This window comes from Bubalus kerabau, chromosome 10 (assembly GCF_029407905.1).
Source record: "Bubalus kerabau isolate K-KA32 ecotype Philippines breed swamp buffalo chromosome 10, PCC_UOA_SB_1v2, whole genome shotgun sequence".
NCBI lineage: Eukaryota > Metazoa > Chordata > Mammalia > Artiodactyla > Bovidae > Bubalus > Bubalus kerabau.
The window spans coordinates 84,910,455-84,925,236 of NC_073633.1; the positions used below are offsets into that span (position 1 = coordinate 84,910,455).

The 14,782-nt window shown below is 39.0% G+C and overlaps 1 protein-coding gene across 11 annotated transcripts in view; it reads left to right on the forward strand.

The window, feature by feature from the left end:
- Positions 1-14,782, forward strand: part of RAD51B (RAD51 paralog B) — a 618,412-nt gene that overhangs the window by 273,224 nt on the left and 330,406 nt on the right. For 8 of the 11 annotated variants that reach the window (XR_008699624.1, XR_008699625.1, XM_055538418.1 and 5 more), the window contains exon 8: positions 1,897-1,968. The exons of 2 other annotated variants lie outside the window; for them this stretch is intronic. Coding sequence is in view for 6 of the 9 variants with exons in the window: in XM_055538418.1 (XP_055394393.1) it covers positions 1,897-1,968 (72 nt within the window). In the remaining 3 variants the exon portion in view is untranslated. Of the gene's footprint in view, positions 1-1,896; positions 1,974-14,782 lie in introns of all 11 variants that reach the window. One more of the 11 variants, XR_008699626.1, reaches the window with a different exon arrangement.

Sequence of the window (14,782 nt, forward strand, 5' to 3'; positions counted from 1 at the left end):
AAACTGGGACCTTAGCAGTAACCCCTAACAACCAGAGCTACAGTAAACAGTAAATGTTACCTCCACCAAGGCATTGGTTTTTAAAGAGTTTTAACAGGCTAGGGCTTGCCAGCCACAACTCATAAAAATGTTCTTATAATTTTACCCTATTCTCTAAAAGCACTGGATAACTGCTGAGGTTTCTCTGCCACTGGGGTATGCAAAGCCAAATGCGTGTCAGTTTCAAGGTTCACTATTCAGAATTTATGGTGCTTCTTTTCCATTCCTTTTCATACCCCCTGCCATGCTCACATGGAGATTTAATACTTTTTCAAAAAAGGCTCTTGTCTTACTGAGTTGCCCCCATTTCTGATGATGGGGTAAATCTATGTGCTAGCTTTTGCCTAGTGTTTTATTAGCCTAGCGGTTAACCCAGTCTGGTTAATTTGTAGCCCTTGATCAATAGGTTATATTCCAACCAATTTGAGATAGTTGGTTTAAGTGACACCTTGTAGTTCAAATTCTGAACTAGGTGAGTAACAAGAGAACAAGTAGCCCGTGCTGTCGTATAGAGGTGTCAAGAATGGTTGCTGTCGTATAGAGCTGTCAAGAAAGGAAAAGTAGATATAGACACCAGGAGATCAGGAGGACTTTTCTTCCATGATCGGCTTTCTTTAAGGAGAAGAATTTGGAGAAATATTACTTTGTAAACAAAACCCAGCATGGCTTCTTTTAGACCTGTCCACACAGTGGGAAGAAGCAGAATGCTAGCAGTACTCATGCAAGACATTGTCAAAACCATATAACTTACTGTCCAAACTGGATACTTGGGAGAGTGAAAGGGCAATACTAATAATTACTCTGGGACAATGGGAATAAACCTGGACTGTCCTAAGCAAAGCAGGCAATGGTCACCCCCATCACTGTACCAAAATCCAAGCCCAGTCCCTTTGAGGAGGCAGTCTTCACAGTGCCAGAGAGAGTAGACCCATTCGTGCAACCTGGGTTGTCTCAATTTCAAGAAGACAAATCCACTCCTAGAATTAGTGGCCTAGATAAGGAACTCTCTTACTGAAAAATTTCCCTAAGTTAAAACCTCAAGTAGAATAAGCACTAGGATATCTATTAAATAGACAGAAGGAAGGAAAGTTAGCTAATTTAGCTAGTTATTGAAGTCTCTAGCCCCCCAGCCCCCAAAATAGAGGGCATTTATTACATCTTTAAAATATCACAGATAGGTCTTAGAAATCATGAAAAAAGTGAAAGTGAAGCTGCTCAGTTGTGTTCAACTCTTTGCGACCCTATGGACTGTAGCCTGCCAGGCTCCTCTGTCCATGGAATTCTCTCCAGGCAAGAATACTGGAATGGGTTGCCGTTTCCTTCTCCACGGGATCTTCTTAACCCAGGGATTGAACTTGGGTCTCCCACACTGTGGGCAGACTCTTTACCACCTGAGCCGCCAGAGAAATCCAAGAATGCTGGAGTAGGTAGCCTGTCCCCTCTACAAGGGATCTTCCTAACCCAGGAATTGAACTGAAGCCTCCTGCATTGCAGGTGGATTCTTTACCAGCTGAGCTGCCCAGGAAGGCTGGTTTTAACCTTTGTGACTTGCTAAATCAAAGCAGCTGAATTTGACATAAGTTCAATATAGTTTCCTTCAAGAATTAACTCATATTTCTAGACTTGAGATACCCTGTGGATATTTTTTCCATGTTTCTTTTCCACCCAGGACATTGTAGAGATCAACAAGAGACCTCTTTAAAAAAATTTTTTTTTAATATTTTTAGTTGGAGGATAATTGCTTTCCAGTGTTACGTTGGTTTCTGCCATACAACAAGGTGAATCAGCCATAGGTATATATATGTCCCCTCCCTCTTAAACCTCCTTCTTACCCCCTACTTCATCCCACCCCTCTAGGTTATTACAGAACACCTGATTGAGCTCCTTGTGTCATACAGCAACTTCCCACTGGCTATCTATTTTGATATGGTAATGTATGTATTTGAGTGCTACTCTCTCAATTCATCCCCTCTCCCTTCTTCCCCCCGCTGTAACTGACCTCTTCTGAATAAGGATGTCAACTGGGAGGTGGGCACGTGCATGCGTCACCTTAACGACCATAACAACCCCTGTAATGCCCTTGTTGGTGTCCTGTATAAAACTACAGATGGTGCCAACTACAGCCAGTTCTTCGTGTTTCCCACTATTTGCCAACCCAGAGCCGCTTTTCCCTCCAAGGGCAACTGAGGTCTACACTGACGTGACTGAAGCCCCTCTGCAGGGTGCCTCTGGGGCCCTTCACAGTAACCATGTGGTGATGGTTACCATCTGTGTTCAGGGTGATGTGGACATTTTCTGGAATGTCGACAGTCTGTTGAGAATTGACTTCATTCTTACAGTAGATGCAGCAAAGGGAGGCATTTTTGTTTTTATGTTTTAATGTCATTTTAACATGGTTTCCATAGTACTGAACAAAAATTTTTTTCTCAAAAACAAATCTGAGAAAAGACGATAGACTGCTTTGTTATGTACTTGTAAACTGATATTCAGTGGGCCCTGCATATCCGCAGATGTGGAACTTGTGGATATGGAGGGCCAACTGTACTGAGCCATTTTATATAAGGGACTTGAACATTCGAGGATTTCGGTGTCTGCACGGGATGTCCCGGAACTAATTCCCTGTGGATGCCAAGGGGCCATATTTCCACCCATCCCTCCACACTCACAAGCTCCTTTTCAAAATCAGAACCTTTAAAGCCTTTAAAGGTTGGTTACTTTTTTCTGAGAATGTGATTTTTCTCAACATCAGAAATTATTTGTTTTGGCAAGAAGGGAAAAATTCTACTATATATTATATATGTGTGTGCATTTGTTTGTGTGTGTATATATATGCATACCACATCTTCTTTATCCACTCACTTGTTGATGGATAGTTAGGTTGCTTCCATGTCTTGGCAGTTGTAAATAATGCTACTGTGAACATTGAGGCGCATGTATCTTTTTGAATTAGTGTTTTTTTTTTTCCCCCAGATATATACTTAGGAGTGGAATTACTGGGTCATATGATAATTCTGTTTTTAGTTTTTTTTAGAACCTCCATAGCGTTTTCCACTATGGCTACAACAGTTCAGATTCCCACCAATAGAAGGTCCCATTTCTCCGTATCCTTGCCAACTTTCGTTACTTGTGTTCTTTTTGATGATGGCCATTCTTACAGGTATGAGGTAACAACTCATTTTGTTTTTGATTTGCATTTCCCTGTTGATTAGGAAACTGACCCATCTTTTCATGTGCCTGTTGGCCATCTGCATGTCCTCTTTGGAAAAAATGTCAATTCCGTTCTTCTGCCCATTTTTTAATTGGATCGTATGGGGTGTTTTATAATGTTGAGTTGTATGAGCTGTTTATATATGCTGGATATATATATCTCCACATATGGATATATATGTTGAATATTATATATACAAATATAAGTATATATATGTATATATGAAACCTCTTATCAGTCATATTATTTGCTAATATTTTCTCCTATTAAGTAGGTTCTCTTTTTGTTTTATATATGGCTTCCATTGCAGTATGAAAGCTTCTAATTTTAATTAGGTCCCATTTGTTTATATTTTTTGGATCCATCTCCTAAAACAAAGAACTAAAGATATTCTGCTTGGTTTTAGGTTAGTCTTTTTTCTGAGTGCAGTTAGTTATATGTCTCCAAGTCTCTTTTCCTTAAGATGTAACATTTTGGATAGTTACTTACAAAACTTACATGCAATTTTAAAATAAGTAAACAGAGAGAATATATCACAGTTCTTATCAAGTTCTCTTTTAAAAAGGGCTTGAAAAAAATTTTTTTAAATAAAAAGGTTTGGTGGGGGAAGATTAGTATTTTGTCTGAGATGGAGTCCTAAAGGAACACCGATATTTGTGGACAGGGAGGGCACTGACTGGATGGAATGGGAGAACTGGATATTTGTCCTGACTTTTGCTGCTCTCTGAATATTAGTATGATTTCAGCAGGTCACCCTGCTTTCCTTAGGTACTCTTCGTTTCCCCATCTGTAAAATCAGAGTGTATTAGATGGTCTTAAGGCCCCTTGCAGATCATCTTACTCTATAGTTTGTATTATACTGTCAGGACTTCTTGAAGTCCTTAGTTGACAAATAAGGTTTGGGCGGAAATGACAGAGTCTTGAATAACCAAAATGGATTTTGTCTACACGCATGTGCTAATCCCCAAAAGAAGAAAAAAATGCAAACGAGCCAGAGGCCGAACACGAAAATGGTGACATTGAGAACATTGAAGCAGACAGCTGAAAGCTCCCATTTCCTGGCCCGCATGAGAAAAGCTGAGACTGCCAAAGCCTCCAGGCAATCAAGGCCAGAACTTTGGCTCACTCTTATTTTGAGCTACCCCCACACCACACACACAAACCACACAGGAAAATTGTGTCTCTCCCTTCATATTTGTGCATTTGGGCTATACTTCTATGTATGCCAACTTCTCGCCTAATCCCCTCCTTCCAGCCGTCACTGTATTCTGCCTGCTGCTTTCTGGGCTTTGGGAAGCAGCTGCAGTTGCCAGTGGAGGCCCAGAGGTGGTGGCCTTGGCAGTGGGGCGTTGTCAGGGTGTGTGGACTTGGTCAGAATCCACGGTCATGTCAGTGGAGGCCCAGAGGTGGTGGCCTTGGCAGTGGGGCGTTGTCAGGGTATGTGGACTCTGTCAGAATCCACGGTCACTTTTACCTGGTTTATAGGCAGTTTGAAGAGTGTTCTCACGCTCCTTCTTTGGCAAATGTCAGAACTGATGGCTTTAATTTTTTCCTCTCCTCTCTTTGGGGGAGATTTTTCCTCCCTCTGCATTCCTCAGGCTTTTTGTCTGCGAACATCCTATGGAAGGTTTGGTTTGTCTCAGGTTCTCTGCCCATCTTCTTCTTTTTTTTGCCTTTTTTCCACATAAAACATATTTATCTATCAGGAGAGCTTGAGTTGGATAGCCAGAGCTTACAAGCCTAGAAATTTGACCCCTTCTCATCTCTGACAGTGTATCCCAAGCCATTAGGTCTCCCAAGGCCCAGAGAGCTCTTGGCTGGTCGCTGTCCATCCAGCCCCAGTTGTGGGGGTGGCTAGCTTTGGTGCTCTTTCACCTCTGGCTTTTGGTGTTTTCCCACTGAGCTTGTCTGCATACACCTCATGCTGGCTCTTAGTGATGGCGAATGAGCAAAGAGACACTTGGTTCTCATCATTTTAGAAAACTGAGCAAGAGTCAGGAAATCTGCTTGAAGAATCTTGGCTGAATATAAGAAGTCATGAAGGTTTTAAATCATTTCAGCATGCACAGACTGACCTTCCTGGCCTGAATATTGAAAGCAAAACACAGCAAAACCACCTCACAGTCATCTTTTGCTGATAAGGAGAGCTTCTTTAGGTCCAATGGATTGTTCTCTGCCACTCTGGAAATGCCATCAACTATCTTGCCTCCTACTTGGCAGAACCAATCCACACTATGGTTATATAAGAAGAACTTTACACAGTTTTCAGAAGCTAGGGTAAAAAGCAAAACTAAAAATGTGTCTGTATTTGTATGATTTTTGTATTTTATTTCAAGGAATTTAAATGTTGCTGCTAAGCTAAGTCGCTTCAGTCGTGTCCGACTCTGTGCGACCCCATAGACGGCAGCCCACCAGGCTCCCCCGTCCCTGGGATTCTCCAGGCAAGAACACTGGAGTGGGTTGCCATTTCCTTCTCCAATGCATGAAAGTGAAAAGTGAAAGGGAAGTTGCTCAGTCGTGTCCGACTCTTTGCGACCCCATGGACTGCAGCCCACCAAGCTCCTCCGTCCATGGGGTTTTCCAGGCAAGAGTACTGGAGTGAGGTGCCATTGCCTTCTCCGAATTTAAATGTTAGGTATGTTAAATTTAAATAGGTGAGTCTATTTGATAAAATCCTTTGGTGATAGGATTCTGTTTAGCTTTGTAGGAACTATGTAAACTCTTTCCATTCATGTTGGGAATATAATATCAATATTACAAAGCCATTTTCTTTCAGTTCTATGTCTTTTTCTCAGTCCTGGACTTACTTGATGATATTGTTTCTTATGCCCAGTTAACCCTTTTCTCATTCATCCTTTCATCCAGTCCACATTTTTGTGTTGTCTATAATTCATAGAGTTATAGTTTGATAAAGCATTAGTGCTGGAAGGTCCCTTAGATGCTAACTACCCAAACTTCATTTCCTAGATGAGAAGAAGCCTACAAAAGGAACAGGATTAGGCCAAGGTCACATACTTGCCAGAGCTTAGGCTCACAAGTATTTTTCCATTATACTACTCCAGACTCCATGTGTCAGGAATTTTCCAAATCACTAGACCAGTAATAAGTCCTTCAATAGCCAGGGAGTGCATCCTCCTAGAAAGGGCAGAGGGTAAATTGGGCAAGTAATAAGTTTTTAGGGACTCTGTTTCTTCTTCTGTAATATGGGAAGCTGTCTATGGGGTCGCACAGAGTCGGACTCGACTGAAGTGACTTAGCAGCAGCAGTAATAGTTTAGAGTTATTATGAATATTGCATTATCTGATCTATATAATGTGCCTGTTATACATGTGTTCAACAAATTATTATAAAACTCTACCTATCATAGGGAAATGTTGTATCATATATGTAAATAATAATTTATTAAAATAGGTATTTTATAATTGGCTAGTCTGAGCATCACTTCTTCAATATGCTCCTAAATTTAGCATTAAAATATGAATAGGGTGCGTTGTCTGGAAATGAATTCCTGAAAGTTATTTATACCATGACAGTGATTCATGTATTTCCCTTTTCTTTATGGCTTTCATCTGTACTTAGCTGCAGTGTATCTTGTCCAAAAATTTTTGTGCAAGTTGAACTTAACTTAGGAAGACATCTGGAGCATCCTTGGGTTTGGCCCCTGGTTTTCATTTAGATAAACACTAGGGTATAAATCTAGAATATAAGCTATATGGAATGTTATATTCATATTTTTGAGAAGCTTGAAATATTTACTGTTATCCTGAAACTCAGAGATCTGTGTGATGAACAGCTTTGATGTGAAATTATGCGTACCTGTTTGGAGAATAGGCTGAAGTTATGTTCAACACAAAGGGGTCCAAGATCATTATGTTAAAAGGAAGTAAATCTATGTTTTTATTGTTGTTCTTGTTGGACCCTATGGCATGGAGAGGAGGAATGAGTTAGGAAACAAAAGCTAAGACTGAATTAGCAAAGGCCGGAAGCAACAAAGGAAGGTTTGGAAGCTTCAGAAGGAGTGATTCAGGGGAATTTCAGTTGAGGGCCTCTTGGGTTGCATTGATGTCGTTGGCTGACTGGAATGCACTTAAGTTTGAAGTGGATGGAAGGACCTTGAGAAACTAGACAGAAAGAATTTTGCTTCTTTAATAAAGAGAGGGCTTGGGATAAAGAGCTTTGGCTTAGATTTGAGAGAAATTAAGTGCAACTAGAAAGAGACACTATTTGCTTTCCTCCATATGGAACCCTTCATTGCTTAGGTCCTTACAAATCCATGTAATGTGGTCCATAACTGTGATTAGATACATAGAAGTGTAGATGCTTTTTTAAATTGCTTTTTCAGTAAGGAGAAAGTGAAAGTTCAGGAGTGGTAGAGAGCAGAATGGATATTCCTTGTGCATGTTCCTATCCACTGTCATATGTTAGGTTAAAAGCCTTAGCCTGGCAGTTTCTTAAAAGTAGACATGAGTTTGGAGGAATATTATAACCGAATATGAGCAGGAAGTAGAAGGTGCTATTTTGCTCTAGTTTGGGTTCATCCAGATGGGATCAAACCAGAGGAATTTGGCAAGCCTTGGGACTCACCACTTAGAACCGCACTGAAATAGTTGTGGTAGCAAAAGAATTTCTCCAGGAGACTTATTCCACTTGAGGCATAACAGCCAGAGATTCCTGACCCTTAAGGGGAGCGTGCCAAAGTTGATAAATTTTAGTACAATCAACTGAAGTCTATAAACTCAGGAGAAATAGTTCAATTAGATGATACCGGGCCTATATTGTTTCCTTGATTTTCACACAAAGGACATACGATGAGAAAAATGTTTCTGTAATCCACTGTTTAGAATTAGCTCCACCCTAATATTATGTCCTTTCCTTGGGATTTATTATATTGCAATTTAATAAATGAGACGAGTCTAAAAGAATTTAACTTTAAGAACGTGTGTTTGACTTCTGTATTTGTGAAATTCTGACATATTAACCTTATCTTTTTTTTTTTTTTAAGACTTTCTGGAAGAGCTCTTTGTGATCTAAAATTTACCTTCCCGTTTAATTATTCTCTGAGGTTTTTTGTAGTCTGGCAACATGAACTACACTTTATCACCATTGGTGTTGCTTATCCCTTGTCACCTGACATCTATCCCTGTATTGTCCAATTGTATCCCCTTCAAGCGCCTGGTCCACTGACTTAACATACATTAGGTTTTCATTAAATATTTTTTTATTTAGTGGTGAATGAGGAAGTATTTCTTTATATTTGAAACAACTGGCTATTGTGGAGAAAGCACAACAGGAAGGAATTACTGTGAGTAGAGAGTCAAACGAGACTACAAATGGGAGTGTTAAAAATTTTTAACAGCTCTATTGAATCATAATCGACAGTAGGCAGCACATCTTTAATGCAATTCAATAAGATTTAACATATGTATACACCCATGAAGTCATCGCCACAGTCAGGATAATGAACGTATCCATCATCCCCAAAAGTTTCTCTGTGGCTGTTTTAATCCATTTCTCTCATCCTTCCCCACCTTACCCTTTTCAAGCAAACCACTCATCTGTTTTTGTCACTATAGTTTGCATTTTCTAGAGTTTTATATAAACAGAATCATTTAGGGTAAACTCTTTTGGTCTGGCTTTTTCACTCAGCTTAATTATTTTGAGATTTATCCGTGATGTTGCATGTATCACTATTTTACTCATTTTAAGTAGCATTCCATTGTATTCATATAACACAATTTACTTATCCAGTCACCTAGTGATGGATATTTGGGGTTCTTTTCCAGTTTATGGATATTATAATTAAAGCTACTATGAACACTTGGCCACAAATCAGAGGTATGCTGTTTTATTGTTTTTTTTTTTTCATGGATAAATTCCCAGGAGTATAATGGTTAGATCACAGGATGATGTGTGTTAAGTTCTGTAAAAAACTGACAAACTATTCCAGAGTGGCTATACCTTTTTGCATTTCTACCAGCAATGAAATAGAGTTCCTGTTGCTTCACATGCTTGCCAGCATTTGATAATGTCAGAGCTTTGCATCTTATCCATTCTAATAGATGTACCGTGATATCTCATTATTGTTTTAATTTTCAATTCTCTAATGACATATGAGGTTGAGCATCTTTTAAATAAATATTTATTTGTCACTCGTATGTCTTATTTGGTAAGATGTCTATTCAAATCTTTTACCCATTTTTAAATCAGATTGTTTAAAAGTTGTTTGAGTCCCTTGTGTATTTTGGATATGAATCCTTTATCACTAAGCGTTTTGTAAAGTTTTTGTCTCGGTCAGACAAGCCATTTCATTCTCTTAACAGTGTCTTTTGCTAAGCAGAAATTTTCAATTTGAGTGAAGTCCAGCTTGACAATTTTTTCTTTCATGGAGAGCGCTTTTGCTGTTATATCCAGAAACTCATTGCCAAGCTCAAAGTCACCTAGCTTTTCTCCTGTATTATTTTACCTTCCAGAGTTCTCTGACTTTGTATTTTATATTTAGTTCTATCATCCACTTTGAGCTAATTTTTGTAAAGGGTGTAAGCTAAGTGTCTAAATTCATTTTTTTAAATGTGGGTGTTTGTTCTAGCACCGTTTGTTGAAAAGATGATCCTTCTACATTGAATTGCCTTTTGCTCCTTTGTCAAAATTCAGTTAACTATGTGTGAGTCTGTTTATAAGCTCTCTCTTCTTTTCCATTGGTCTAGTTATCTGTTCTTTCACTGATGGCACACTACCTAGATTACTGTACCTTTACAGTAAGTCTTGAAGTCAGGTCGTTTCAGTCCTCTGGTTTTGTTTTTCTTCTGTATTGTGTGGACTACTATGGGTCTTTTGCCTCTCTTTATAAGCTTTATTATCAATTTGTCCTTATCCATAAGGCAACTTATGGGGATTTGAGGAAGAATATTGAGAATATTGGGTCTTCCTATCCATGGAATGTCTCTCCATTTATTTAGATCTGCTTTGAGTTATGTCATCAGAGTGTTATAGTTTCCTCATATAGATCCTAAGTATTTATACCTAAGTATTTCTCTCCCTTTCTCTTTCAGTGGCAGTATAAATGGTGTTGTGTTTCTAATTTCAAATTCTAATTGTTCATTGCTGGTGTGAGTGAGTGAGTAATAGTCGCTCAGTCATGTCTCACTCTTTGCAACCCCATGGGCTATAGTCTGCCAGGCTCCTCTGTCCATGGGATTTTCCAGGCAAGAATACTGGAATGGATTGCCATTCTCTTCTGCAAGGGATCTTCCCAAGCCAGGGATCAAACCCAGGTCTCCCACATTGCAGGTGCATTCTTTACCAGATGAGCCACCAGGAAAGCCCACCAGTATATAAGGAAGCAATTAAGTTTTGTACATTAATGTATCCCATCTTCCTTTGGATTAAGTATTTTTTATGATACTATTTTATATCCTTTATTGTCTTGTTACCTATAATACTTTATTTGTTTTTTGTGGTTACTTTAGAATTTATATTATATATCTCAAGTTATCACACTCTAGCTGCTGTTATGCCACTTCACATATAGTATACAAATGTTGTAGTAGCTTTATTAGTAGTTGTTATACAATGGCACCCCACTCCAGTACTCTTGCCTGGAAAATCCCATGGACGGAGGAGCCTGGTAGGCTGCAGTCCATGGGGTCGCTAAGAGTCGGACACGACTGAGCGACTTCACTTTCACTTTTCACTTTCCTGCATTGGAGAAGGAAATGGCAGCCCACTCCAGTGTTCTTGCCTGGAGAATCCCAGGGATGGGGGAGCCTGGTGGGCTGCTGTCTATGGGGTCACACAGAGTCGGACACGACTGAAGTGACTTAGCAGCAGTATACATTTTATTTATACGTGTTATACTTAAATTATGAATCACACATAAAGTTTTGTTTAGGCAATCAATTTTATTTAAAATATATTCAAGTAATAAAATGTCTTACATACTTACCTGCTGCTGCTGCTGCTGCTGCTGCTAAGTCACTTCAGTCGTGTTCGACTCTGTGCGACCCCATACAGGGCAGCCCACCAGGCTCCCCCGTGCCTGGGATTCTCCAGGCAAGAACACTGGAGTGGGTTGCCATTTCCTTCTCCAATGCATTAAAGTGAAAAGTGAAAGTGAAGTCACTCAGTCGTGTCTAATTCTTCGCAGCCCCATGGACTGCAGCCTACCAGGCTCCTCCATCCATGGGATTTTCCAGGCAAGAGTACTGGAGTGGGGTGCCATCGCCTTCTCCATATACTTACCTAGAAGGTATCATTTTCATTGTTCTTTATTCCTTTGTATAGATCCAGATTTCAATTTGATGTTATTTTCCTTCTACCTGAAGGACTTACTTTATTATTTCTTGTAGTGTAGGTCAGCTGGTGATGAATTTTTTCAGCTTTTTTATGTTTAAAGAGCTCTTTATTTTACCTTTGTTTTTGGAAGATAGTTTTCCTGGGAATAGAATTCTCAGTTGAGTTTTCACTTTCAGTTTTTTGAAGTTGTGCTACTGTATTTTTACTTTCGTTGTTTCTAACTAGAAACTGCACTTATTTTTGTTTCTCTGTATATAATACATCTTTTTCTCTTGTTCCTTTTTCTTTCTTTTCACTTGTTTCGAGCAACTTAATTGTGATGTACCATATGTCATTTTCTTATGTTTTTTTATGTTTGGGATTTGTTGAGCTTTTTGATATTTGGAGTTACAGTTTTTATCAAATTTGGCAAAATCCTGACCATTACCTTTTCAAAGTTTTTCTTCTCTTTTACTTCTTTTCTCCTCCTTGAAGACTCCTATTACACATATAGTAAGCCACCTAGTATATTCAAAGGCAGAGACATTATTTTGCCAACAAATGTCCGTCTAGTCAGGCTATGGTTTTTCCAGTGTTCATGTATGGATGTGAGAGTTGGACTGTGAAGAAAGCTGAGCACCGAAGAATTGACGCTTTTGAACTGTGGTGTTGGAGAAGACTCTTGAGAGTCCCTTGGACTGCAAGGAGATCCAACCAGTCCATTCTAAAGGAGATCAGTCCTGGGTGTTCTTTGTAAGGATGGTATGGGGAGGGAGGAGGGAGGAGGGTTCAGGATGGGGAACACATGTATACCTGTGGCGGATTCATTTTGATATTTGGCAAAACTAATACAATTATGTAAAGTTTAAAAATAAAATAAAATTTAAAAAAAAATAAAAATAAAGGAGATCAGTCCTGGGTGTTCTTTGTAAGGAATGATGCTAAAGCTGAAACTCCAGTACTTTGGCCACCTCATGTGAAGAGTTGACTCATTGGAAAAGACTCTGATGCTGGGAGGGATTGGGGGCAGGAGGAGAAGGGGACGACAGAGGATGAGATGGCTGGATGGCATCACTGACTCGATGGACGTGAGTCTGAGTGAACTCCGAGAGTTGGTGATGGACAGGGAGGCCCGGCGTGCTGCGATTCATGGGGTCACAAAGAGTCGGACACGACTGAGCGACTGAACTGAACTGAACTGAACTGAAGCCACCTCAGGTTGTCTCATAGCTCAGTGATGCTCTTTTCGTTTTGTTGATTTTTTTCTGCATTTCATTTTAGATAGTGTATGTTGCTATCACTTCTACCATTAATCCTATGCAGTGTATTTGCCATCTCATATATTGTAGTGTTTATCTATAAAAGTTTGATTTTGAATCTTTGTGCTATCTCTAACTTTTCAAACATACAGAATATAGTTAAAATAAGTATTTTAATGTTCTTGTCTACTCATTCTAGCATTTATGTCAGTACTGAGTCCATTTCAGTGACTGATTTTTCTCCTTATTATAGGTCTCAACTTTGCAGTTTCTATACATATTTAGTTATATTTGATTAGATGCTAGACATTGTGAGTTTCACCTTCTTGGGTGCTGTATTTTTTTGTACTCCTGTAAATGTTAAGCTTTGTTTTGGGATACAGTTGAATTATTTGGAAACAGTTTGATCCTTTTGTATCTTGCTTTTAAGATTGGGGGGTCGGGGTGGGGGCAGAACCAGAACCATTTGGTTTAAACCTAATTATTCTTCCCTATCAAGGCAAGATCCTTCTGTATACTCTATTCAGTGCTCCATGATTTATGAAATTTACAGTCTGGTTGATGAGGAGATAGGCTTTATGCCTGGCTTTGTGTGCATACCAGGCACTTGTCTCTTTGCTCCTATCAAATCTTTTTTTCTACAGCCTCAAGCAGTTTTCTCACATGCATGTATTGAGGGGGATTCTCCACAGATCTCTCTTGAGAACTCTAGCTGCCTTGTTCTTCCCAGGTCTTAGGCTTCATCTCGTCAACTTGAGGGGTCTGCTTGACTCCATCTGGGCTCTATCTCCTAGAAATTATTTCAGGGCAGTATGCTGGGGCAATCATAGAGTGTTCTTTGTTTTTCTGTCTCTGAGGGATCACTCTTTTTCACTGCTTGATGTCCAATGTCTTGGGAGGGAGGGAGAAAGTTGTTTCATATGTTTTGTCTTAAAACTTTTTTTTTTTTTTACTATTCTAGGTGATGGGGTAAATCTGATCCCTATTACTCCATCTTGGTCAGAAGCAATAAAGCTTTTAAGTTTTCAGTGGTGGTTATAAAAATGACCAATAGTAAAACAGGGAGTCTCTAACCAAAATATCCATGGTATTTTTTTCATAACTTTAGAAATTGGAAAGAGAATTAATCTCAGAATTATCATTATCTATTCTTTCTTCCACTCATATCCATCACAAACATTTACACAACAAGATTTGTTGAACAAATAGTCAATCACATCATTCGGGGGGGGAACACTGAATCTGAGAGGAAAAGCCATCACAAGCCACTAGAATTATAAGTTTCAAAGAACATATTATGTAAAAAGGAAATGATGTCAAGTGAATTGAGTTGGTATCATAGTACAGTATTATTTTAATTTCTTTATATCAGTAAATAGCTGTGAGATTTTTGGTTTTGTTTGTTTTATTTGTGCTTCACAGGGAAGCTAAGTGATTTTTGCCAAAAAAAGAAGCAGAAAAAAAAAAGAAAATGCTAGAGAAATGTAGGTTATCTCTTACCTGTTCTTATAGCCCCTATAATGTCAGCCTAGTCAATAAATGTTTGCAAAAATCCAACTAGAAAGTGATAAGGTAGTTGCTGTAGCTGCTTTCTCTTTTCCTACTTTTGTAAAAGTAGGAAAGTTCATGCATAAACGGTAGTAATTAGCATGCAATTGTGAATCTAGGTTGCAATTTGCAAGTGTGAGTTTCAAACTGACTAGGCCCTCAGAACAGAAAGACCCTTCTAAGACTGGTACACAAAGACTTGGAGTTCATCTGCCCAGTTTATATGACTAATTAGCACTTAGGGCTTTCTTCAATAGGGGCTAATGAAATAAGACCTAAATAATGTCTTGTAAGATCTTTTTTTTTTTTCCTATCTGTACTTCTTAGAAGAGGGGCTTGTTGAGTTGGAATGGAAAAATTAAACAGATTTTTAAATGAAGCCCTGACATACTGGCTGCTTGCCTGCTCTATTGGGACAACTCTGGTTCCAGGGAAAGAGAATGCTTTTTTTGTTTAT